Here is a 27,920-nt window from a genome sequence, read left to right on the forward strand (position 1 = left end):
GAAGAAATCATTAGCTATTTAAGTGATTCCCTTTGTTCCAATGTGATCACATATGCATAAGTAAAGCCAGCTGTTCTCAGGCTTCACAAAAGTGATCTCTGTCTGTGTCAATGTGAAAGGCCAGAGAACCACAGCATTGCTTGGTAGGGCTTACTGTTGATATTAATGAAGAACAATCATGCCAGAGGAGGAAGCAGCCACATCTCATTTTCATCATTGGTCTGCTGGAAAGCTATGACCCACATTTGCAGTTACCTCCAAGAAAGTTCTCGTTTATTCATTTCCAGTTTGAAAAAGCACAAGCCTATATCTTTCAGAGGAATGTGAAGTTGTACTGCAACTTTCTACCTGGGACCAATTTTTACACTATATTAGGGGTGGAAGCAATGCAAAGTGATGCAAGTGATGCAAGTAATGTAAAGAGGAAAATTCACTGAATAAAGCTGACAAAACTAAAAATTCACAAAATGGAGGCGCAACAAGCTGTCAAGAAAATAGGAATTGTTAATAATAAATTTGCAAACCTCTGAAATAGAACAGGCACATTTCAAGTAGAGCACCTGTTGAAGTATTTTAATAGCCTTCCAAATAAAAAATGTCATTTCACATTCCTTGTTTCCAGGATCAGATGTCAGTCTCCTTGGAAGCAGGAGGTGCAGCAGATAATGTCCTCTGTTTCACTTTCAACAGTGTTTGCTCATTGTAACTTTCCAATCATGTCTTTCTGGTTTTCTAAACGTTGTGAGAACAGTTTTAGTTTTTGCAAATGAGGGGAGTAGTGGTATCATGGCAGTTGCACAATTTCCAGAAAAGTGAAAGACAAAGGGCACGCTGGCGCCATTCATGCTGTGCTGCAGTTCACACTCAGATGAACTTCACTCTTTGGAACTGACTGTCCTCAGCACTGTCTGCAGCTGTGAAATTCAGAGCTGTGCCTTGGCTGCTGCTATCTACAGCATGGCACAGTCACACATCACAGGCTGTCAAGCACTCCTCTTATAAAGGAACTAGCAATAAGCACACCTGCACGATTTTGTTGTGATTTCACAGATATCTTCAGCTGCTTGGCTTCAAAAGACACGAAATTCATGGATTTACTTCTGATATACAAAAAGGATAATTTAGGACGCATTTATTTCAGGACAAAATTCACTGTGGCTATAGAAACAGTTTTACCTTCAGTGTTCAGTAAGAATTTTTAACATTTCAGTTAAGGTACATTAAAAGAAAAAGGGATTAGCTCATAACTTTTCAGATATCGGAACTATACTTAATTCATACTACTTCTGTTATTATCAACCTAATTCTTGTAAAGGGAACTGTATTTGGTTTAAACCTACTTAACAGTTTTGTATCTTGTGCTGGAGTCTATCCTTATGCCAATTCTGACCCATTAATAAAATGAGGGTTCCCTGAAAGCATCAAATAAGATAAATCGACAAATGCAAATGTAGTTATTAAAAAACTTGACCCTGTGCCACACAGTTCATGCATCTGAATGAAACATAGGCCTTACTTTTGCCAATATATGTTACATTTTAAAATCTGTAAGTTGAAAGAACACAATATACTGTAATAGTACTGTATTTGTAAAAACTTGTTCAAAACCAGATTTTTGTAAAAGAACAATCATGAAGTGGAACTGAGCCAGCCAGATTACTGGCAAAGCTTCCTGCTGAATATGATTAGATAAAGAGAAAATGGAGACTGAAGAAAATTGATCCTCTCAGCAGAATTTGCCATAATTATATGCAGGATGAGGAATTAGTTATTATTCTGCTGTTAAATTCCTCAAGTGGCCAGAAGGAACACTCTTGCATAATCTGCTTTTTCAATCTAGTCCATGAAAAATGAAGATCCTGTTAAGAAAAATGGAGATGTAGCTGATCAAACTCTATAAACCTGGTCAATTTTTTTCCATAAGAAAAAGTGGAAAGTGGAAAGATCAATTGGTATTGCCTTACCAGCACTTCTCTGATAGCTTGCTAGCTTTTGTTTAACAAAAGTTTTCATTTCAAGAAATAAAATCACTCAGTTTCATACATGCATTAATCCCTGGCAAGTTGCAATGCAGAATAGCCTCACCTTAAATGCTGTTCTTGTAAGGCAACCTCTTTGCAATGGTTCACTGCTAGCATGACCTGAACTCTGCCTTGTTGCAAAAGTAATCACATTGTTGTGATTTGAATTCTTGTGTTTTTACTAATACAACAGGACTTCTCTGATTGTAAGCTTCTGTTTATGCAAGGAATGCATGGCTTGGAGCACAGCTTTCTCACTGTTACCTAATTCAAGTGGAGATAGTACTAATAAGACGAAATAATAATTCAGAAAAGATACAAAAGACTCATTTATACAAACAAAGAATAGGGTGTGTAGCCTAACAAGAAGGGGAGGTGGATTGTTCTTGATGTTACTGAGTGCAGTGAAATAGCAGTCACGAAATTGTGATAGGTGGGCATTGCTGGCCCACCGGCTGACAGCTGAGTTTGGTAACAGAGGGACCATGAGCAGAGCTATACAAGTAGAAACCTCAGTGCTTCTCCTTCCCAAAAATCAGAAACGGTTACATAATTATTCAAATTAGCAACATGAAACAGAATCAGAGGATGAGGAAACAAAAGGAAAAAGCAGTGAAAAGGGACAGCTTGTCCGAAAGATAATTACATACACTTGAAAAGATCAAGAATAAAAGCACTGCTATTGTATGCCTCTAGATTAGCAATGATCTTTCCTTAAATGCAGTCTCATTTGCTAATTTCCCCCATTTCTTTTATTATAGAAGTTGCAAACATGATGGTTTTGTAGTTCATGACTGGGTGGGTGACCTTAGCCGCAGTATTACTACAAGCCACTCATATCCAGTCTGCTGAGATGGCCTCACTGTAATTCTACTAATTAAAACACTAAAAGGAAAAAAAAAGGACAGTCCGATTTACTGGTAAGGGCCTAGAAAAATCTTTCAAGTTGTCAGAGCTGAAACACTGTCATCTCCACTTCCTGCAGCCCCATGTGTAACCCATCCACTTTCCTCAGACAGCAATGGCATTTGTCTGCTGGACCAGTTTATCCAACAGCACATGGGACTGGGAATGCAGAGAGTTCCTCTTCATGCTAACCAGAAAGGTGGGTGCAACTGGGAGAAATCAGAAAATTAACATATAGACAAAATTTAGAGAAAATTACTCTTACAGTCATTAATATGCATGCGCACAGTGGGGAGCGCTGCAGACCAGTAATGTTGTGCAGTAATGCTTTTAGCAGATATAAAATACGACTGTAACAGATACTATTCCAGAGAAAGCAGCTGCATTCAAGAGGTGGCTGCAGAGGTGGAAATTCAGTTAAAGGCCTTCAGACAACAACTATCTAGCTGTATGGGCAAACAGCATCTAGAACACTGTCTGGGAACTTTTCCCTAGGAATGTCTTTATTTATTCTGTACATACCACTGTCTCAGATGCAGCATATACTTCTATGCCATATAATATTTAGATATTCTAATTTACATATTTAGGACAGAAGCAGATAGCAGCATATCTTTAGAAGGTTTCTCAGAACATAGTTATCCACTACCGGAGGACAGTCCCTCAATTTTTGTGAAAATGTCAATTGTAGTCTGACTGCTGGAGGTGTTGCTGGCTGACAAACTAAAACGTATCTACATTTTTCACAGCCATGAAAAGGTGAAAGATAAAATTCCATGGGATAAAAATAATTATGGATACATCACTGGTTTTCTCCAAAGCAGTATAAAAGAATGGTTGGAGGGCCATTATTTGTAAAGAATCAGAATAAATGTTCTAGGAAAAATGGTGACTGACATGAGTATCATGAGGTCATCAGATACAGTTTACTAAACAGCAGGTTTTACTGAGGAAATGAGCTATCCCATTAGCTTCAACTTGTCCCCAAACAAATTTTCATTAACTAAGCACTTCTATGAAGCATGGCAGTCTTGATTATTGTGGGAAGTCATCAGGGACTGCACCAGAGAAATCAGTGCAAATACAAGTCCAGGAGAAGACATGCCAGTTGCCTTCAACATCAGTAAGTATTAAAATATTAAAGGGAGATAAATAGCAAATATGCAGTGAGAGTAAGGATGAATCAAAGGGTATGAAATTAGAAGTTCTCTACAAAAAAACATTTTAAGCAGACAAACTGATAAAAATCAGCAAAGCAGCTAAAGTGAACAGTGGAAAGCTGACTGGCAGATGACTTTATGCATCAGCAGCATGTGAGGCATTAGCGGTCTTTGTTCTACAAAGTGATTTAATGACATTACCACTTTCACGATGCTAAATTATTATCATGTAATCTAATTTGAGAAATTCAACACTTTCCTTTATTTGATGAAAAAACACGATTTTGTAACTTACTGCACTTTTAGAAAGATATATGATAATTTTGATTTTGCAAAATCTCTACAAACTGCCACAGTAGAAAGATACTGACTTCTTCCTGATATATTATCAAAAAGCAAATGAGCACCAGTTCTATTTTACAAATGAAATGTTTTTCATAACAATATGAATGAGATAGATATTGCTGACAGCTTGAATAAATAATTTCCCTGGGCTTCTTTCTATCTCTCCAAAGAAGCATATTGTCATGCTCTAATAATAGTAATAGACTTTTCAGGAGAATAAAATTAGATGTAAAAGATGATGCCAGATGATGCCAATGCAGCCAGTACACTTCAGTATCAGAAGATGACAATGCCTCAGGCCCCAAATTAGTTAACGTCATGTTGAAAGTGAGAAAAAAGAAGCTTAAACCAGGTCGGTAGGCCTAATCCCACACCTGTGATTAATGTCACATATTCCCAATTACTACATTTATGTTGTTCAATAACCACACTGTTTATTTTTGGAGATTAGTGATGGTGATTGGCAACATTTTGCAGTTACGTAGGTTTTGACTTGGGATAAAAATACTTTCTTCCTCGTGCTTCTGCATAGGCCTTGGCCTAAGTAACACCCTAACAGAGTCCCTGACTCCTCTCTATGCCTGCTGGAGAGGTATCTTCAGTTGTCTGAAGATGGAGTAAGGCTTCCTCTCCTCATCAGAAGGATCTGTAAAAGTTAATTTTTTGCAGTTTTCAAAAGATATGCATGTACTAAACTCAATGTGCTGAGGAGGAGACAACACAGATGGTTTGGGAGAAGTGCACATGATTGCAGTGCAAATAGAAACAACCCCTTTAATGGAGTCATGCTAGTTTGGCAATGGGTGGTCTTTTTTTATCATTGTTTGGCACATGTACATGAAATATTGTGGTAGTGGTCAATTCACAACAAGGTGCTACGTACAGCAGGTGCAAGGCACCTGGTATTGCTCCATCTCATTCTTCTGAGCTAATTGTGGAGGTGGAAAGAAAGATACAACTGCCCCTTCTGTCTCTTCCATTTATGAATGTGTCAAAAAATCTTGATGTTGGGTAAAAAAATCAGTTTTTCTTATGCTACTTATGCAAATTTGTCTGCTACTACAGGATAGGGGAAGTGTAAATATTTATCTCACTGGCGTTTCCTAAGATTTCATCTTTTTTAACAGCATAATGGAAAAAAACCCACAGAATTTGAAAAGATTCCCTGAAAATTATGTTTTGCAAGTCATGTCTGTATTATTCCCTACAATCTGGTTGCACAATTTAAGCTTTCAACAGCAAAAGGACTAGAAATGCTTACATTTTTGTGTTCTAAAAAGTATCATAAACTGGGTTCCAACAGATTTATACTCCTGATCCAGACTCTTCTGGTTGTAAAGGTACCTGCAGTGAAATAGGAGAGCCAGATGTTTCTGTGACACCAGGCATATGGAAATTTAGAACTGATTCTAAGCTGTTGGCAGCTGAGGACCCTCAGTATCTTATAAAACTAGACCCTTAGCTGAGCAAAGCTTGCAGGAAAAGAAAAATCTGTCTCACTTTTGTAACTTAACAGACTGCTCTGATCTGCAATATTGCACCTAAAATATTAAGAAGTGTATCTGCAAAAGAGATGGGAGAAAGCATTCCTCTTCATTTGATGAAATTCCAACAGCGCTACTGCAGTCCCACAAATTCCCACACCTATTTAAGCTTTCTATCTAGTGCCTGCTTATCTGTCATGTTCATTATTTTCCATTCACTAACTTTGCCAACCCTTTGAAGACAATAAAGGGATTCTGGACACCATTAACTTGATGACCATCTCACATCCCTCTATATCTCCTGCCTGCAGGAACTCTGGAGTTTCATCACAACCAGAAAACATATTCTAAAATAAGTGTCAAAAACTGGCTACAGTGGGAGCTCAAACAGCATCAATAAAATGTGCTAGACAGCACACCATGTCCATCTATTCTACACACCAAGTCATACGTGATGAAGGAATAAAGAGAAGACAAAGCATTTTTGAAAAAATCAGGTTAAAAGCTCTGGGCATCTGTTTCTCGCCATCAACTATTCACACAGTGAAATGTGTTAGTGATTCTACATAATGAATGATTTTTAAAGTGCAGGCCACATTTCCGTTTTACAAAACCCTTTCAGACCTGCTTTGCTACTCAGACTTTTTTTTCTTGTCCTTCTCCCTCCCCTTTTGTCACTTTTCACCTTTTTTATTTAGCCATCAAACTCTTTGCCCTTCAATGAAAGGAAGTATGCTGAATTAAAAATAAATAAATAAATAAATAAATAAATAAATAAATAGTCAAAACTGCTTTAACTGGTACTTATTTACATATACATATTTTCTCCTGTGGTTCATGTCACCTGTAGGGTGGGCTATTGTATCTTCTTAAATAAAAAATTACCCACTCACATGTTTTCAGGCTCAGTACCCCTTCACCCTACAGGTATCACTCAACCATCCCACCTTAACTCACAGGACATAAGACTGATCTTTGTACTCAGTGCAAGTCTTCTCAACTAACTTAGCAGCATCAACTCTCAGTAAGAGAGATACATACACTCTCAGTAAGCCTTGACAGAAACAGGAAAAGGCTCGCAGGACTACAGCACATATTTGAAGTCCAGAAAAGGGGATGACTGGGAATGTAAATCAGATTATGGGAGGGAGCTCTTATGTATAATGCCATGTGTAAGTACGCGACACTGGAACAGATGTTGATGTTGATGTGCCACAGCCTGCAGAGCCTGTGTAGACAAGGATTGCCTGTTTAAGCATTAACCCCACAAGTAGCTGAGGTGAGGTTAAACACAACTGCCCATTTACACAAAATGACACGGTACACTTACGGGTGAATGTGACGCAGCTTCTTGGCTGTGGACAAAGTCCTAGAGGAAGACTTAGAAAGGGTGAATGTTGATATTGGAAATCTTAACTAATGACTCCTTGTGCTTACTTATCTCCCTTTTTTTTTTTCTCTTAAAAGAGAATAAGCATTTTGATCAGAGCATGCAGCCTTGCCAACCACACAATCAGAGCTTTCAACACAGACGCTTCCCCTCACCCCACCTCCATCTCTTGGAATACCTTCTTCTCTTGCTTCCCCCTTTTTAAATTAAAAAAAAAAAAAGAGTCAAATGATAAAATGTCACATGAACATTCAGGGAACTCTGTGAGATAAGACAGTGTAAGATGATGGCACTAGGTGACAACTAGTTCTGTCACCTGAATGTAAATTGCCCTTCATGCAAAATGGAAAGCAGCAGATTTTCTCAGGACTTCCTGAGGCAGTCAGACTGGGTCTAGTAATTCATGGATGAGTTGGGGTTTATTCATAACTTGGTTATTTTGGTCTAGTAAGACCCTGATTTTTTTCTGCCACAGATGTACATAATTTCATTTGACTCTCACCAAAATTCAGAAGAGAGTTAAAAGAAATTGAGAGCAAGAAATTTCAAAACAGAAATAGCCTGCTAGCATTTATTTTGCTATTCTATTACAGTGTTCTGACTTCCATCTAAACTTTCCCATGGGGATACAGATCTACATTTTACTTTAGCTAAAGACAGAATTAATTTGAAATATTATCACAGCAAAGAGAACAGTTATCAAGCCACCATCATCTGTACTATGTAGAGACAAAAAGTAAACATCTTTCTCAACAGAGCAAGCAAGAATTCTGTCACATTAGAGAGTTCTGTGATATTATTTATTGGGGTTTTTTCTCCTCTTATAGCTTAGGTCAAATCCTTGATCAAAGCAACCAGGAATTGTTCTGCTCAGATGGCTTACTGCATTTTAAGTGGAATGCAATTTAGCACTCTCCCATCTGACCAAAGCTAAATTCAGTAAGAGAAAACAATTTCTAAAGACCAACACATCCATTTCTCCCTGGAGAGGCCAGACAAAGGTTGTGGCATTAGAACAGATTACCAGCATCTGCCTACAGTGTGCCTTTGATAAAAGGCACTGTTAGACTGTGATGGCAGCTAGACTGTCCCTCTTTGCAAAATAGCATTAGGTGTTTTCCAGATCCCAGTGTTTGGGTTGCATTGTGCTTGTTATTGAGCACTGTAAGAAGCGGTGCAGTGAGACTGGTGTAATAGCAAGAAATAAAAACAGTAAATCACATCTCTGTGTATACTTCAGAGGCTTTGCAATTTTTTTTTAATGCACAGTTTTCTTTGCTGCCACATTTCCTTTGGGTTTGTCTGAGATATTATTAAAGAAACAAGGCAGTGTTTGTTTTAAAAAGTGGTTAATAATATACATACCCCATAGTCTACCACAGCTTCAAAGACCCAATTACTGTTAGACTGTTGCATAAACACATATTTAAGAAGCACAAAATTGTGCAATTATTTACAGGATTCAGTACTTAATACATCATATTTGAGCTCTGAAATGGGAATTACTGACATGATGAAATATAATGGCTCCAAACAAATTGCTGTAGTACAAGAGGGGCCCTGCAGAGCTGTACTCATTAAACACACTTATTAAAAATTCTTACTTAGTTTTTTGAAAATCCAAAATCATTCAGTCACTTTAAAAAGCTCATCATCACCAAATATCTCATCTGTAACTTCTTGGAAAATCCTGTGGCTCAAGAGAGCTTTGTTAATATTGTATCTGAGGACAATTAAACTACTTAGGTTTGTCTTAAAGAATTGGTGTGGAACTTACTGCAGCTGAGTGGTAGCACATTGCTGGAGATTGGACAGTAGCACAAATGAAAAAGAACAACCTGAGTTATTTTTACCCACTGGATGTATTAATTAAGCATAGCCCCTTCAGGAAAGAGGTCTAAGTCCTGCTTCCCAAAAGACAACTGTAGTTAAAAGCCTCCACGTTAGTCTATTTTAGGAAAATGGCAGGAATTATTACTGAAAATATGATCACATTATATAAATTGAGGCATGTCTCCAGCTTACTGATTCAGCTCATTTCTGTCACTGCATCACAAACATATTGCATTGGAAATAAGACAGAACAAAGAAAAGATTCCAGTTTTTGTTGTATTTTTCCATAAAGTGTAAATTTTATTATTTGCTCTTGGTTTGTTATTGACATTTCAGCTAAGGAACGATGTATCTCTAATTCTCAGAGTTCTGTTTTTTTAGAGCAATGACCAGTGCCTGAGAACAACATTTTGATAAAGGTTATATTGTCCTCTAGCAATTTTCAAGTGGAAAAGGTTTGTGGTTTTATTTTATGTTCTGCTGCACATCCCACGCATTAGTTTGCAACTTTAAATCTGTTTCCTTATGATATGATTACAGGCATATTTCAAAGAAGGTTGATTCCTCCCCCCGTCTGCAAATCAGAAAACGTTGTCCCCAAAAACACAGATACACAAGGCTGCTGAGTCAGACCCGCTGAAGTCACACCAGCCTTGCCCTGTACCTGAGCTTACTGTTAGGGCACCGGACCTGAGCTAAACTGCTGCTCCTATCTGAGGTAGACATGCCAGCCAGCCCAAGCCCGATGGTAAAGGGCAGTCCTTGCTTGCAGCAGTGAGCAGGAGAGATAGTTTGCCATAATTCACAGCTCTGTGGATTGTGGTACAATCACTGAGGTTTCATGTTTGTTTATAGGTTTAGTAAAATATTAATTCTCAGCTAATGAGACTTGAGGCATGCAGTTCTCAGTCAACAGAGCAACTTTCAAACTACTATTTTGCTTGTAATGCCCTTTTGTACATTTGTTATGGTAAATTAAGTGGCATCTTATCTCAGCTAGGTGCTGGATATTCAGGTTCTGTAACACTCTTAGGCATGGCTGCAGGCTCCATCAGGGGTATTACACAAAGAACATGCACACCAGCAGGACCATGGGACCTGGGCTGTCTCACTGCATTAGTACATCAGAGGATCACCATCTAACTGGGACCCTGAACACCCCTACAACAATCTCCAAGTAGTGGTGCATTTGATAACACACATGCCTAGTTTGAAACTAAAGTGCAGTTCAAATCCAAACACACTCTGTATTCCTTTAGGCAGAACTATATAAGTCACATCACCTGAAATGATTATTACTTTAGTATGTGCAGTATAAACAAAAGAAATTAATTAATGGCAAAATGTATTTAAGTACATTCCATATAGACATATGCAAAGGGCTTCCATAAAATTTTTCATATCTGTAAATTAATTAATATAAGATTAACAAATAACGAGATACTACATGTTTTGTAACTAATCCCTGTATCCTCTTTATTTGTGCTCCACTAGATAAACAATGCACTTAAAAGTTCTTTTCACAGAACAATAGAGATTTCTGTTAAGTTCTCCTTCTTCTCTAAATTTTTCTTTTTCCCATTTCACTTGAGACTGACAACTCACAGGTCTGATGGTCATCCTATTCCCAGTATCAGAACAGGCCCATAGGGTTCTGTAGAGCATCAGGCTGAGCAGATGCCAGCAGTGTATCTTTGCACCAAGGATTGCTGACTGCATGCCAGTCAGGCTTGGCCAAAGCACAGCCGGTGGTTTAAGGGAGGTGTAGTGCTGGTGAGACCACATCTCAAGTGTGTGCCCTGTGTGGCACTCCCCAGTATGAGAGAAACATGGACATTGACAGAGTTGGTGGGGAGTATGATATACCCATTTTCAACCTTGGAAATGTCCACATTGTTGGGACAACTGGAGAATTCAACCAAAAAAGTGCTATCTGAACAAAATAGCAGAGTTGCTTCATGTTTCTGAAAATGTTCACCAAGTAAGACAACATATTCCTTCAAGACATATAAGATCACGGTTTTGAATGATTAAGATCTTTCTTGTATTCTTACCTCACTAAGAGCCTTAGCCCAAATGTTTAGGAGCTTATAAAGCAAATAAAGAATAAGAATAATAAGCAAAGATTGAATACCAAAGGGTAAAACTGATCTTTCATTTCCTGCATTTGAAACACACTCATAACTTTGGAGAGTCCTGTAAACTCCTGCAAGCTTAACATTTTCAGAGGTGGAAAAAAATAAATAGGTCATGCCCTGCAAAACAAAGTCCTTCTCTCACCTTTTTTCTTTATGAAGTACATCGTGCTTTTAGGCTCAGCAAGTTGCCTCAAGCTTTACCTGAAATTGCAAGGACTGAGCACTTTCCTGCTGTGCTGTGAGGGAAGGCAGACTTGTCATAAAGAAACCAAAATCACCAAACTGTGTGCTGAATGCCACATGTTGTCTCTCTTCATATCTGGGCTGTATTTCAGATAGGACCAAATGGTTTAAATTTAATATTCATAATCACACAGAGAAAAGAGGTAGAACTAGGGAGCATGATAAAAAATCATGCAATACTTTCCACTATCTGACCACTCAAATTGTGAACCCTCTCTAACTACCAAGTAGTCTTAAAGTAGGGACCTGTATAAAATTTATTCCAGTAACCCCTGTCTTTCAGGCCACAAAGTTGCATGTGTCTTCAGGACACATGGACCTTACCCCCAAAAGGTAAAATGTGTTTTACCAAACTTACTACAATTTCTGTTCTCAAGTGGCATGAAACTACACCACATGTCAACAAACCTGGTGCAACCTGCCAAATGTTTGGGTACAATTTCCATGGCTGACTCCTTCGCATGGATCAGTTCTGCTCCTTCTCAGAGTCTCATTACAAGAGCAATGTCCATGAGTTCATCGCATCACAATTTACATCAGTTAGAAATGTTCCAGTAAGAGCTCTATTCTGAGTTTCCCATTCAAAACCTTCACTGGCTTCAAAAACATGGGGGTGGTTTGGTGTGATGTGGAGCCTAACATTCATAAAGCTGACTACTTGGACAGACAAGATGAAACTTGTTCTAGCTACAGTCAAATGCCTCTGAAATTGGAATAGGTATTTTACTCCAAGGTCAGCTCCTTATTAGTAAAGGAAAACATTTTTAAGTGCTTGTTTAAGCAATTTGATAGCAGATCGAAAGGCAGAATGCATTTCAGGATTACTCAAGGAAACAGAGGAAATGAACCATGTAAATTCTTTGTCAAACAGTTTTTTACACTCTTCAAATCTATTTAAGGTTCAACATCTCTGTGAAGGCCTTGACTTAGTTATATTTCTTGAGACCATCTGAAGAAATATCTTAATTTTGGTACAGATACAGAAACCAACCCTAGCTTCAACTGGAAATCACATTTGAATTCCTAATCCCTTATTTCCTTTTGAACAGAGCAATTTCTGAAAGGACAGCTCTGAGGAGGCCAGGAGACCTTGAACACATCTGGCATACACTCAGTTACAGCTTCCTTATCCACAGGATTTGATTTTATTCTAGAATTTTACCTGGAACATGTAAATTTTTAAACTTGTTTGCATTTCTATTTATTTATTTATTTAATTATTTGTTTATTTGTTTATTTGTAATTGGCAAGATAGCCCCTCAGAGATTTTCCACAAAATACCTGACTTATCTTGGTCAGATGTTTCCATGAACAGAAGGAAAACAGCTTGCTCAGCTGAAACACCATAATTAGCAGATACTGTGTTAGCTCTTCATCCTTCCCTAACCTTCTGGCTCCACAGTATAATTTCCTTGGAATTTGTGTTTGTTTTGCTTTTAAGCAGAAGTGTAATACTACTGAGAATCACCAGATGGCATTGCTGCAGATAACTTTGATATTTCTCTTTTCCTGACTCTGCAGAGTACTGAGGCAGTACTTATTGCAATCTAGAGCAGAGTTTTTATAATGTTACTACTTGAGCTCTGCTAGAGAGACATCATTTTCAAACTAAACATATCCAGTCTCAATTATATATTTGTATGCAAGTCATAAGGTTTGTTTGCAGCAAAGGATCATGCATGGCTGCGCAGGCATGGTTTAGAAACACAGACACAAGAAATGTGGGAGTAAGATGTTCTTTAGACTACTTTAACATTTCATTATTTCTTTGTTACTGTATTCTTTAAGCTCATTGAAATGATTTACAGACTTTTAATTGTTAAAAGGCTACCTGTTTAGTGACTGAATCTATTGGCCAAAGAGCTTCAGCTACAATAGTTACATCTGCAAATAAACTAAGATCAAATTGTGTAATAACTCACAGTTCATATAACTCCTCTGAAGAGATCAAATGACATGGGTTAATTTTTAGTGTCAGCTATAGTGTATAACATATGTCAGCACTTCAGAGCTGCTGTACCTCCCAGCCTTCACAGCCCCATGCCCAGGGATGGCCCCAGCCAGAATGCAGCTGCCTCCATGGGTACCACTGATGCTGAGGGAGCAAATATGAGGGTGAATGGACCTTTTCAACTGCTTAGCTTTCAAAGCATGATGAAGCTGTGACATGGCACTTATTTATATTTCCATATAAAGTGTCAAGATCACTTTTTCTCTTCTTCATTTCAAAATGCTTCATTTAAAAACAAGGATAAAGGACAGGTGTAGCTAAGTGGCTATGACTACCTGGTTGTAACCAGGTGGGGGTTGGCCTCTTCTCCCAGGCAACTAGTGACAGGATGAGAGAACATGGTCTTAAGCTGTGCCAAGGAAAGTTGGACATTAAGAGGAATTTCTTCACAGAAAGGGTGATTAGATACTGGAATAGGCTGCCCAGGGAGGTGTTAGAGTCAGCATTGGTAGAGGTGTTCAAGAAAAGACTGGATGTGGTGCTTAGTGCCGTGGTCTAGTTGGCGTGGTGGTGTTGGGTCATAGGTACCACTCAATGATCTCAGAGGTCTTTTTCAACCTGATTCTGTGATTCTGCGATAAAACATCAAGATTCCCTTATGAACAAAGCAATCACCTCCCAGATACATGCAGACTTTGGTAAGGTTATGATTTTCCTCCCCACTCACAGTGTAACATTTCATCCCATCGGTGACAACAAGTTTGTGCCTACACTCCCATTTTTACACTTGAGCTTGGTTTCAGCCATATGCAGTCACCCCTCAGTGTTTCTGCAGCAGTGCTAAAACCAGTGCAGGCTGCAGAGGCCACCAGTCAGGCAGCCACCTGTAGCTGAGCTCTGTGCCATAGCAAGTGCACGAGCACCAGATTTATAGTTAAATTGAGCACATTCTCAGGAACTGAGCTAGAGATGTATTCCTAATTGCAGAACTGAACATCCAACACTATGTGGCAAAAGGAAATTAAAACCTGAGGCTGCCACCACCATAGCAAAGGCTAACAGGCAGAAGTAAGTGTGATTTTTGTCCATAGTGCTTACTTAATATTTTAATCCAGATGCCCTGGAAAGCTGTGGGTCATTGCTTTAGAGGAATAATTTTGAATCCAGTGAACAAGCAGCTCTCCTGTCTTTTCCATCATTATCAAGTTGACATTTTCCTGGGCTTCCAGCAGTAAAGAGGTTCCCAAATATCAGTGTATGATCACAGCTTTGCGTATCAGTTAATTAAAAGGCATGTCCTTGAGGGAATTGCTAATGTTGATGAAAAGAATCTTTCTTGGTTGAACAGGCAGAGGTGGTTTTGGGGCAGGAGGACAGTTCTCTCATTTGAGGATGTTACATCTGTAGTTTAGATCATAACTGCCCTCATGTCTCCCACAAAAGCATTTGGAAGATCACCTCAGAGGAGATAAGTCTGAGATACTGTTCTCATTTCTTCATGTCTGCCTAGCTGTTGTGCCACTTCCCATTTTATTGAAGCAGATAGTAATAGAAACCATCGATGATACCTTTCATGTTTCTCTTCTGTGAGCCAGCCACAGGCAACAGTGGCAGTCAATATAGAAGCTTTCAAATGGAATTAATTCAGTTCTAATCCCCATTAAACAGATAGTGATATGTAAGTCAGGTGGTAAAAAAGACAAACTGTCTTAAATGCTACTGGCGGAAGGGATGGGCCCCTTGGAGCCTAAGAACTAAAAAATGAGAAAGATAACTCAGTAAAATTCCCACAGCAGAAAATAGGTACCTACATCAATCTTTAAATGCTTCTATGTACATCCAAATAGAGTTCTGCAAATAATTCCTCCCTGCATTTTAAGGGCCTCACCACAGAAGCAGTAACCCAAGACAGAACTACTGGATTATGTTTTTCCATAACATAGTTTTGTTCACACAATTTTTTATAAAGCCAGCTACCCAGAGAAGAGACCAGGCCTCTGTTTGTGGCTGTACTACAAAGAAAGGAGCATAAACAAAACATAGTTTACAATAAAGATTTTCCTCTTTCAGGTTTTTCAGTGGTTTTGGCTGATATACACATCCAACTTTCTCTATTTATAGACCATCATCCCCAAACACAGGCATCATTTTCCTAAGTGACGGGAACAACTTCTTACATACAGATAATGAAAATATAGTTGTACTCCTCAGTATTAATGATCATAGTTATTTTTATAAAGGAAAAGCATTAACAAAGCCATTGTCAAAGAACAGAAACCCACTCTGGGATCAACTCGAGCTGATCTAATAAAGGTTAATGCATGCTGGAAAATCTCTGAAAACTCCCATCTTTTAGTTTTTGCCTCAGAATACATTTGACACAAACTAATACTGCACAATGACATAACAAACACCTTATGCAAATCTTGTCTTTGTGGTGTGGTGTAAACCCTGTGTGCCCACAAGGGATATTTCTATAGCAGAAATGCTGTCACGTGAATACTATCTCTTAAGGGTTAGTGATTTAGATGAGAACTGCTCTGCAGCATTGTTAAGAATGTTTTGATGTTTGCAATTTGCTGCCAATGTATTTCCAACAGTACTTAAACTTGCTACTTTTAGAAAAATCTTGAATTTAGCTGAACATTTATGGTAAAAGGATTGAAAGTGTTTTTTGATGACACAAACCAATTGACAAGCAGCTTTAAAAAAGAGTGGAGGGAGAGATAAAGAATTTATAAGGAATAAACAACTGCACCTGTCAGATAACACACAAAAAGGGAAAAGTTTACAGAAAACAGAAATAAAAAAAGACAGGAAAAGAGACAGTAGGTACAGTGCAACACATAGTCAATATTAGTCAAGAATATGAATATTATATGAAGATTGTGTAAAACAGTGAAATGGATGCACAGAAGTCAAAAGAAAGGCCTTCTCTCATCCTGCCACAGAGAAAAACACACACACGTAATGGCTCCTGCCTCTTCTTTTCCTGAATGAGAGAGGCATATTTGGATTTTGGTTTGACTTGCTTTTTCTTCCCCTTAAGCACTATTTTGGTGACAAAATCTGGAATTCATCATGGTTATTTCCAAAAGAAAAGCAATATCATACATTAAAAGGAAGGTTGGAAGTCTCATGTTGAGACTGAAACATCTCTCTTGCAAGGCTTGAATAGTCTGAACTGCAGAAATAATATAACAGCAAGATGTGAACGTGCATGTTTAACCTGCAGCCTGCTTCTTTCCTTCTTTATTCCTACCTCTTATATGTGGCCTAGAGAGCTGTAACAGCTTCTCTAAGCCAGTAAACACCACATCTGATAACCTGTAAGATCACCTCATCTCTGTAAAAAACTTGAGCAGAGGGACCCTCCTCTGCTGGTAGGAGCCAGCAGAGCTGCTAATCCAGAGCCTTCTTGTTCAGCCTTGTCGAATTGTGATTGCTCTTTTGGGGAGGAGAGCAAGAGGAGACATGACCTTGAATTTCCCTTCTATGTGCTTTTAGCTCAGAATAAATTAGCTTGGACATAGCAGGAAACACGACTACATCATCTTGATCCATGTGTAGTTTGAGGCTGATTAGCCTGTCCAGCTCCCTGGTGAAACACAGACTCTCTTATGGGCTTGGTGCCTGAGAGAGAAGAGCTCATCATTGATCTGATGGAGCCGCACAGAAAAGTACTTCCCTTTCCACCACACCTCTGGATTTCCCTTTGTGTTACTCACCAGTACTGCTCTGGATGGTCCTCACTGTGGTGGTTGTACGTGGAGGAGATGAGGACCGCAGTGATATGCACTCATCGTCCTGGGAACAGCCCTTCTCAATGGCTCTGACATAGCTGTGGCTCCTCATGCGGAAGCATCCTGGCATAGGTAGATCCAGTGCTTCCACTGCCTGAGACTCGAGTTCACTGAACACCGACTCGCAGACAGATTCAAACTGACCGTTCACCTCCATCTCACTCACCTGCAGACAAAGACCAGGCATGTTCAGTACATCCTATACATGGATATTGCATGCTACCTGGTACAAACACAAGCTGCAGTGGCACAATGGCCAACATCTGTTAGAAGGTCCCTTTGCACGTGAAGAAAGGTGAATGGCACATAAGCACATCCTGTAGCACAAAGCAACAATTGTGAGAGGAAAAAACAGTGTATAGAAAGGGGAGACAGAGGCATTGGGCAGAGATTCAGCTGAGTTAGGACTCTTGACTCCTACTGAAACTGGTGGGAAACTAGGAGCCCTCAAAGCAGAGTCTGTTTTATGTCACCCTGGGCACATAACACTTTCTTTGCGGGATGAGGAAAACCCAAAAAGGTCAGCTTAACCTCAGTACATAATCAGTGCAACCCACAGTCAATCACAGTGATAAACCTGAGCAGCTGGGAAAATGGAGGGTAGAAGTAACAAACAGCTGGGAAGGGGAGATTGATAAGGGAACCAGCCCTGTTGCAGGGAAAAAATGTTTAACTACATCTCTGGCTGAAAGCAAGAGACACACGGGAATCCTCAGACCCTGTGTGGAACAGACACTAGGTGGTGACAAAGACTTGCACTCATGCAGGTTAAAGAACACCCAAAAGCATGCAGACTAGCTGCAGGTCTTACAAACCCGGAAACCATTTACCTTGGCTTAATTGGCAATGGATGTTCATGTTTCTAAACTGGGAATCGAGCCCTGAGTTTGGCATTAAAACATAATAATTATCACTGTGAGAAATGTGCAGATGGAAACCAGCACTTGAGGATTTTGTTAGTTTTCAAGCACGCAAAAGGCCGAGATAGCCAGAAAAGATAAAACTATGTTAGGGTGGTAGGAATAAAACCATTAGAAATTATTTTCCAGGACTAAAGTTACCAAGAAAAATGTTTCACTGATCTTTGTACACATAATTGAATAATGCCAAAAAGTAGAACACATTTTTTTTTTTCAAAAGGAAAATATTTAAAAGAGTATGAAAGAGTAGTAGGTAGTACATCATAAAGAACAATCTTACTATGACAGAGAATATTCGATCCTCAAATAAATATCTCTGAATTAATGCTTTTTTAAAACAAAAACCCAGCTTCTTCACATTGGCAAATGATTGGCCGACGGCTTTGTGTAAGTGTTAGATGCCCAGCTAAATAAGGAGCCTAACCTAATGTTCATGTAGTTGTCTCTGACACCTGAATTTCAATGCTGTTTTCTCCTAGATACATCCTGACTCTCCTTTTAGAGTATCGGCCCATACCCTATGCAAAGTGCTTCACTACAAAATACACAGGTGAATACTCTGAAGCTGAAGTGTCTAAATATAGTACACTGCAGAAATTAAAACTACAGCTCCATGTTGAATGGCACACGTATTTGTTACAGCCATAGCTGAAGTCCTGGCATCATGGATATCATGCACTTTTTTGACATTGCAATGACTTGATATGCCAGCTATATGGGGCCAGTGTCTGGCACTACAAATCCTGCCTGCTGCACTTCTGGACTAGTGTAAGAAAGTTCTTTCATCCAAGTGATTTACCCAAATGATCCACTTAAGAAAACATGCCAAAAATCATACCAAGGAGCTACAGGATTTAGCAGATGAACTACTGGCCCACTGCTCTGTGGTCTGCTAACACTTCTGCACTTCTTTCAGATCTGTTCCTTATGAATTCAACTGTTCAAGCACGCTGGATGCAAGAATGGGCTATTTTTTGACATTAAAACTCATAAACTGAATGTGTCACAGTGGACTTAATTTTTCTTCTAGTTTAGAGTGAGCACGAAGAAGTCTTACAGAATTTCAGGGCAACAATATAGACAGATCTTTGCACTTAACATATATGCTGCAACATTTGTACTATATAGGTGAAAAGTTCAGAGGTGCACAAGGTTAAGAATGCATAAAACAGCATAAAGAAAGCTCTAAAGTTTCTAATAAAATTCTGATAAAATTGTAAAATACAAATTACTAAGGACTTAATTTTTCTTTAGCATCTCACTCAGCATAGGAACATTTTTTTTTAGGTATTCAATAATTTTTGATTGGAGGCACTAAGCACAAGATCCCTAAGAGAATGCTTTTTAAATACACTGTTGGTGAGAAAAATAAAAAGTTAGACTGCTCCTTCAAAGGAACTGCATGCTGTGCCATTCATTCGCTTGCAAAGAGCAGGTTATAGCACTGTCAAGTGTTCCCCTCCCACAAACAGTTCTGTTTCCTTAAAAAATGTTATGAAAATGTGTGGTATGGGATGGCCTGATTCCACTCAAAGCAAAATTGAGTTTCTCCTATTGCAAGTGTTCAATCAGTGTCCAGCGTGACAGCTGCTCTCCAGGCTGCCACAGGTGCATGTCACCCACCTGACTGATGGTGCTCATGGCTCTCATGTAGCTCTCGTTGCGGGAGCGGAACTTTGGGGATGTCAGCAGCCCTGCAGGGTCCAGGCTGTCCAGACTCCTATTGATGGACACTTCGCTCACTGCCCTCAGGTAACTGTGGCTCCGGATCTGAAGCTTTGGTGAGTGTTCACTGGATATCCTGGGAGTTTTGAGTAGGAAAAAAAGAAAAAGAAAGAAAAAAGATATTTTGTCAAATCTAAGTGGCCTCGCCAGGAGTGAGAATAACCAGGTGTTTTTCACTAGAACAGCATGATTTGAACAAGTCACTAAACAGTCCTTGTATATTTATAAAATAAGGATAATATCATACTTTTATTTGGATTGCCCAACCCTTTTATTTGATGGGAGAAAGAGAGAAGGAAGGAAAGGGTTTTCTTTTCATGTTTTTGTAAACCAAGTCTAAGCAGAATGGCAAAATCACTTCCATTTTGTTTACTGACAGCAGTATGGAAAAATTTTACAGTGTACTGACAGTGACAGCAACCAGCTCCAGCAAGCCCCCCACTATCTGGGACTTTTGAAGTGACAACACTGAAATTATTTCAGGTGTTGGATTTAAAAGAGGAAGAGGAGCCTTTGAGATGAGCCTATCAGAGAAAGCCCTGTGTCTTTACAGAGCTCAATGCAGCAACCACCAAAACCAGTGGGGGAGGAGGGGGGGTAATGAAAGAAGAGGCCTAATAGTAAGATTGGCTGGATGATCCTAAACTTATCAGCTGAACGTCCACTTCTTGAAATGCTGCTGGTGATGTGACTTTGACATGTACTTATGTGTGTACCCATTAACAGGGCTGCTTCTCAGGGAGCTTTCAAGGGTGTACAGGCCAATAGGGCAGGCAGATCATACAAAACATGCAAAATGCACTCATAGTACACCTTAACCTGGGAAATCATTCCAAGAACTTAGGGCACCTGGTAAGGTTTGGTATGCTTTAAATTTTATTTTAATTATGGCTTAAGCTGCAAGTTAACAAAATGTAGGCTAGGAAAGTAGCTTTACATGATGATGTCGAATTAGAAGTTTAAAAGACACAGTTGTGTTTCTGAAGTGATAACTTTGCCTATATTTTCTGTACAAGTGACAGATGAGATGTACAAGCAATCAAAACCAACCAGCAGCCCTGTTCCTCCCACCAGGGAATGTGTACTGCTGTACACCTGCCATGTGTGCTTAGAGTCAGCTAGTGAAGGGTGTAGAAACAATCCTCCACCTGCAAGAGGTTGTATCCTCTGAACATGCTAGCTAAGTGCTGTCTTCACAATCTGAAGCATTCTATAAAGATTCTATAAAGATCTGAGTCACAAAAAGTGATCCATGTCATAACTCACATGAAATACAATAAATTTGGGGGATATTTCTCTTGAAACAACTCATCAATGAATAAAGTATTGAAAGGGTGGTTCTTCAATATATTTTTTGTTTCTTTAGTATTTTCCAAGTATCACAAAGCAAGTTAATTAAAATATTAAATAAATTTTCCATTTTAAAATGTAAATCTCCCATGGATGTTTACAGATATACGACAGGCAAATCTGTAACATAATTACAGGCTTAATCTTGGTCCCCTAGTTTTTAGAAATACATACACAGCTGACCTGAAAGAAGAGAATCCATTTTATGTCTAATTCCTCAAGCATTTGCAGATATTTTGTATTCAAGTATCTAATGATGGTAATTAGTATGAGCAATTTCCCAGTGGCATGCACAATTCTGGTAATTGTATTTTAGGAGGACAATTCCATTGTGTAATTGCACACCTAAGTATTTCAGAAACTGGGTCTGTTTCTGAATGGTATAATACTGTAATAAAATCTAGGCCATCTCTACAATACCTGGCTGCTAATTACCTGCCTAATAAAAATATGTAAACTTATGCTAATTACTCGATACTCCTGTCATCAGATGAAGATAAAGCCTTTGCTTGTCATTTTCACTGTGTTTATGGTGCAATACAGCAGCCGCATTCATACATTTTGACTCCTTAACCCACTTGATTTCACATGACAAAAGTAGAAGGTTTTTAGACATCACAATTAGTGGTGTTCTAAAGAACTCAAAAAAGGCAGAGAAAGTGATGAAAAGGCAACTGTTACTAGTGGTTAGCTACAACATTTTGTTAACTAACGCTAACCATGCAACTCTTGAAAAAAAAATCCTTGTCTTTACTGGATTAAAAAAAAAAAAAAAGATAAAATAGAATGAATAATTCAACAGACGTAAGTTTTCTGATCCATGTGAGCTAGTTTGCCATGCTGCAGATCTGCAAAGTCATCAGCACTGCCTGAAATGCATTTCTTAAATTAATTCAAAATGTATTCTATGAATATGTTGTGAAGAGTTTGCTGCCAGTATGTGACATGCAAAATTCAAATATGCTTGATTAGCTACCAGTTCGTAAATACGTCACCTGGGGCTTGTCACTGTTCACTGATTAGCTGAGCTTGCAAGAAGACTGCAGTAATCACAAAATTCAATGCACAGATATTGCTAGACAGAAATCTGCAAGTACTGAGGCAGGTGCCCTTTAAAGACTGGAACCAATACAACAAGATGCAAGTACCCACACAAGATTTTGCTATGGAAGCTGGAGTAATCATCATATCAGATGTTCATGGAAGTGTCATGGAAACCCACTATGTAGCCACTAAAAGAAAAGAAATTAATTTTCTGTATGCATTAGTGTTGCATAATATTTTCCCAACTCTGCTTGAAACAAGGGCATTCATCCATAAGAGTAAATGTTTCCCTGTAGTTTCAGCAAAACATTTTGTTGTGGGTGGTCAGCACAGCTGCTTTCTTTTTCTTTTTGTTCCTGACTATATGACTGGCCAGTTTGACACAAATCCAGAACCATATTTTACGGGTGGTTACTTATCTGTGCATATCTCCCATCTGTTGTATAAATCAAACTAGGTTATTGGCTGCTGTTGAAGGAGGTGGCTCCTTGCTTACTGATTACTATAATCTCCGTTTCACTAGATGTAGTGATGGGGAGAGGAAGAAAAATAAGAAGGATTTAAATATAGAGAAAGAAACATCTGAAGGTTTATAGCTGTGTGATAAATTGTCCCTATGTTCTACAGTAAAGTTTAGTGAACAGCTCTAATTCCACTAGAAACTTTGATAGTATTCCATTTAGGAATAAATCTGACTAGGTATGATGTGCAAGATCTGAATGTCTAATTTATTTTCTCAGAGTTACTATTACCAGTAACCTGTAAATCAAAATACTATTTTCTTCCTTAAGGGTTCAAGTCCATCACTTATTTATTCTTTATTATATACATTTCTGTTTGTACCATCGTAATTTCCCCAGCTAAGTACAACATGCAAAGGACCGAGACTTTGGGACAGCTCTTTGGATCCACTCACTGCATTGGATATACTAATTGGCAGAAGGGGAATGTGAATCATTAAAGCTCTTAAACAAGCTCCTTAAGCATGCTCCATCATTTCTATGCTGCCGTGTCTGCCGGTGTGACGTGCGACAAGTGCTGAAGCACTGACCTCGGAGCTTGAGTCCTTTCAGGGAGGCTTACACATAGCTCATCCTTACTGCTATGGTAAAAGAGAGATTTTGCCTGGGAGGCTTCTAGCCCCTTGATACAAAATGTGATGATGTTGGTTGAAAGTGCACTCATGGAGCTTGTAGCACTCTTTGGGGTTGGGCTGTCCCCAAAGACAGCATGCTCCACTCACAAATGGCAGATCCCCAAACCAACTGCACCATTGTTTTTTCCCATACTGCTGCCTTTGCTCCAGGCCTCACCACAGAGGAAGGGAGCACAGCCACAACAGCAACACATTGACGTCACACAGGGTGGAAGGTGCAGCACTATTAGATGTGCTTCCCAAAAAACACAGCGAGAGGCACCAGGAGAAGATGAGGGCTTTGTGTCTTTGCTGCTCTGCTGATTGCCACTGTATGTTTCCCAAGGGGATTGACCAAAGAAGGAGCCAGCCCTGAGCTGAGGTGGGTGGAAATGGAGTCTGCTGAGTCCCAGTGGATAAATAAATGTTCCTCTGGACAGAGGAAGGCAAGTGCCTCTGATCCACACTATGCCTCAGGGAAGATTAAGGTACTCCACCAGCGAGGGCAAAATGGTACAGAAAGTCTGTGAGGGGCTCTGAGAGGCAGGACGGTGTTCATTTAATTGGAAAACATATTCTAGTGAAGCATCTAGAACAGAAAATAATGTAGATGTGCAAAGAAAATCTTTGCATACTGCACTGTGATTTCTGCTCCATATATTTCAAACACACTCAGGCCGATCTTCCTGTTTTTTCACACAAAAATGAAAATATTTAAAACATGCCCATCTAATCACCCTACTACTGTTGCAACACATACGCTAAGAAATACTTTTAACCACTGTATGTTACAGATATGTTTGTATTTACAAAATATTAATAAAATTTACATGATGTAATTCAGATGGAAACATATTTTGGTCCCTCATTTATTCAGCTATATCCAGAGTAAGGAATTGGTTGGCGTAGGTAGGCATGAGAAGAGCTAGACTCAGCTGCTTTGTTCTGATTTGTACAGGGAAGTCTGAGATAGAGTCAGGAAATAGTCTTAGTGTGATGCCCAACTCAGATAATGATCCAGGATGAATGAAGGGGGAAGGAAAGCTATAGAATGTCTTTACACACTGCCTTGTCATTTCTGACTTGTATATGTTGACCAGAATTTAGCTCATTCAAATATATATATAACCGTATATATATATATATATATATACGGTTGATGCAAAACTCAACATGAACTGGCAATGTGTGCTCACAGCCCATAATCTGCTGTCGTGAGATTCCAACTGGAGTACTCTGTACAGTTCTGGTGTTCCCATCACACGAAGGACATGGAACTGTTGAAGCAAGTCCAGAAGAGGGCCATGAAGTTGATAAGAGGACTGGATCACCTCCCCTATGAAGACAGGCTGAAAAAGTTGGAGCTGTTTGGCCTGGAGAAGAGAAGGTTGCGTGAAGACCACATAGCAATCTTCCAGTACCTGAAGGAGGCCTACAGGGAAGCTGGAGAGGGACTCTTCATCAGGAACTGTAGTGATAGGACAAGGAGTAATGGGTACAAATTGAAATGGGGAAATTTAGGTTAGATATTAGGAAGAAATTCTTGACTGTGAGAATGGTGAAGAGGTTGGAAGAACTGGAAGAGGTTGCCCAGAGAGATTGTAGATGCCCCAACCCTGGTAGTGTTCAAAACCAGGTTGGATAGGGCCTTGAGCAACCTGGTCTAGAGTAGGAGGTGTCCCTGCCCATGGCAGCGGGGGTGGGGACTGGATGATCTTCAAGATCCATTCCAATCCCTTAAGATTCTATGATTCTGTGATTCTATGATTCTATATCAAAGGGTTCAAAATGCAGTGTTAGCAATTAGCAGTGAAACAACTTTGAATATATTCCTGGAAGAGTTCCTTTGCCTTCAAAATGTCTTTCAAATGACAAAGAGAAGAATAGACAACAGGGATTTACAAGAGCAGGAAGCTTTAGTTTCAAATATTTCCTTTTAATTTAGGAATGTACAATGCATTCTGTCATATATGTAAAACACTTCCATTTATTACATTTCATTTCTGAATGAAAAAAGAAAAGGCCAAGATTGATGATTGATGGTGGCTGCTTTTTTCTCCCCTTAGGCCAGACACAATATAAAAAAAGTAGTCCTAAGACAGTACTGTCTTCTGCAAGTTCAGCATTCAGAATCACAGCAAAAAGTGCAGTGATGTGCCAGATGGGTACTGTGTTCTGCCAACAGAAAATGACAAAGCAGAACAAAATGAAAGTCCAAAAACATGTCCTGAATGCTTCTGTAAGCCAGTAGAGAAGTGTGCTAAAATTTGCCTTCAAAGAAAGAGGAAGCCCCCAAAAATACACTACACACAACCTGAAACCAAGAAAAAACAAACCTCAATGCCACCACTACTGTTAAGTATCTCAGCTCTCAATTTTGCAGCCTACAATGGACAGCTTAGTTCCCTGGGGATTAATTATCCTTGGCTGAATTTCCTACCTCTGGTATGACTGGTGGGTACATCCAATGTACATTTCTGCACTTAATTTTAATTGTATTTTAGTGTTGCTAGAAGGTAGAATAATCTAGTGGAGCCTGACATAAGGCAAACTGAAGGACATCAGGGAGGAACATGTATAGAACAAAGTTACTGAGGTGTATCTCTCTGATCCTGGTCATGACATGGGTGACCAGGCTGGGTGAATTTCTTCATGTTGGCACCTGTGTTCTGCTGCTTTTTTGGTGCAGTGAACACAGAGCTGTCATGTTACTGATTGAGACAAGGGCAGCACGTAAACAGTTTTGAGCATTCACACCCCCTCCCCTATTTTTCCAAGTTTGAAGATATCCTTTTGTGTTCTTGCTTATAAACAAGTGAATATCCTCATGGGGATTTCCTACCTTGAAGCTAAAAAGAAACCCCAAACAATAAAACCTCTCTTCAAGTTCTTATTGTGCTGCTAAAGGGTCAAGTGTGAGAAAGAAAAATCTAAAACTTGGATACATCCAGAAAAAGCTCATCTGCCGAAGAGTAATTCAAGGTGATCAGCACAAAAATGTCATTTACTTCCTTTCGCATTATAAAAGATTCTACTAACAGACTACAAATCATCCACACTGCATGGACCAGTCAACACATACTACAAAACTGCAAGGACATGCCTGTGACACAGGGTTTTTCCCATGGTGAGAAGAGGCAGAAATTGCAGTATGGTGCATTTGACTCTGTCTGATATATCAGATTCTAGTAGGGCTATAGAGGAAAGCACTTAGAAAGAAAAAAAATATAACCCAAAAGTCCCCACAGTTTGGTGTCACACATCTCTCTAATATGTCTATCTCCAGCTGTTGTTCAGTTTTTGAGTAAGCACATCGTGTCCTGCCAGAGAGCTCCAGTTTGTTTGATTGAGGGCAGCAGGAACTGGATCAATGTTTTTTTTGGTAGCAAATGTTTTTAAAAAGCTCTGTCCCTTTCTGCCAGCTTCAGAATCAGCCATGAGACCACTTCTCTGTGATTTTGTTACAAACATCCTTTCCTCTCAAAAGACACAGAAGCTTTGAGTTAGGTTGCTTTTTCTTACTTTCCTTTTTGGGACATGGAGATATTGAAGCTGTATGGCTTTGTTTCAAGAGTAATCTTTAGTTATTAAAATATTAGCAAACAAAGACAACTACTGCATATGAATTCACATATACATTAAAAGAAAACTTTCCTTTTATCTCAAAGATCCTCTCAGGTGCTTTGTAAAATCAAAAAAACCCCAGGCTAACAAATTTAAGGAACATTTCCCTTGTCATTGACATACTGTATTTTTTTCTTGCTTTCTAGACATGGTGAAAGAATAGAGCACAGCACTAAAGTGGCACATATGCAATAGAATTGGCAAGAAAAGCAGATGGAAGATGATGCAGACAGACATTATACAATTCTCTTTAATCACAAATCTGGTCTACATGCTGGTTCTGATTCCTGTGTGCGGGTGTGTGTGTGGGAATAGTTCTAAGCACTTTTCTCTTCCCCCCTGGAGAGTGAAAAGAGATGCTGGAAGGTAGAAATAGTTCAACTCAGATGAACCAGCTCAAACCAGTGATGCCAGAGTAAGTTGCTTCTGTATAAAACCACACATTTTTTGTTTACACTAGAAGACAAATCCACATTATCTTGTCACATGAAGCAGGGTAAGATATAACATTTTTGAGAGCAACCAGCTTGAGAAGAATAGCTCTCCTCTCAGAAGACCCTTTGAGGAAAGTTGTGGGCGCTAACGTCCTCCTCTTGCAACTCTTACTGAGTACATGTTCAAAGGGGTTTTTGGAGGTTCTTGCTGGAGGAAAAGTTGTCTGAGCCTATACCAAATGCATGACACAAGACTCTTGCCTTTTTCAGCACAACTCTTTTGGGTTGGTACTAATAACCCCAGGAACCAGTGCCGCCCAGCACAGAGGGATATATTTCCGAGAACTGGAAAAGCTCTTGCTTTGTATCAAGTATATAGCACTGAGAACGTACACTGCCTGAGGGTCTGATCAG

General features: G+C 39.2%; 1 protein-coding gene across 11 annotated transcripts in view; it reads right to left on the minus strand.

The window, feature by feature from the left end:
- DLGAP1 (DLG associated protein 1) overlaps nucleotides 1-27,920 on the minus strand; it is a 410,369-nt gene that overhangs the window by 75,459 nt on the left and 306,990 nt on the right. For all 11 annotated transcript variants that reach the window (XM_027650834.1, XM_027650828.1, XM_027650832.1 and 8 more), the window contains 2 exons: nucleotides 19,818-19,995; nucleotides 17,200-17,440 (listed from right to left, as the gene is read on the minus strand). In XM_027650834.1, coding sequence (XP_027506635.1) covers nucleotides 17,200-17,440; nucleotides 19,818-19,995 — 419 coding nt within the window. The remainder of the gene's footprint in view (nucleotides 1-17,199; nucleotides 17,441-19,817; nucleotides 19,996-27,920) is intronic.

This window comes from Corapipo altera, unplaced genomic scaffold (assembly GCF_003945725.1).
Source record: "Corapipo altera isolate COAL_440 unplaced genomic scaffold, ASM394572v1 24, whole genome shotgun sequence".
Lineage (NCBI taxonomy): Eukaryota > Metazoa > Chordata > Aves > Passeriformes > Pipridae > Corapipo > Corapipo altera.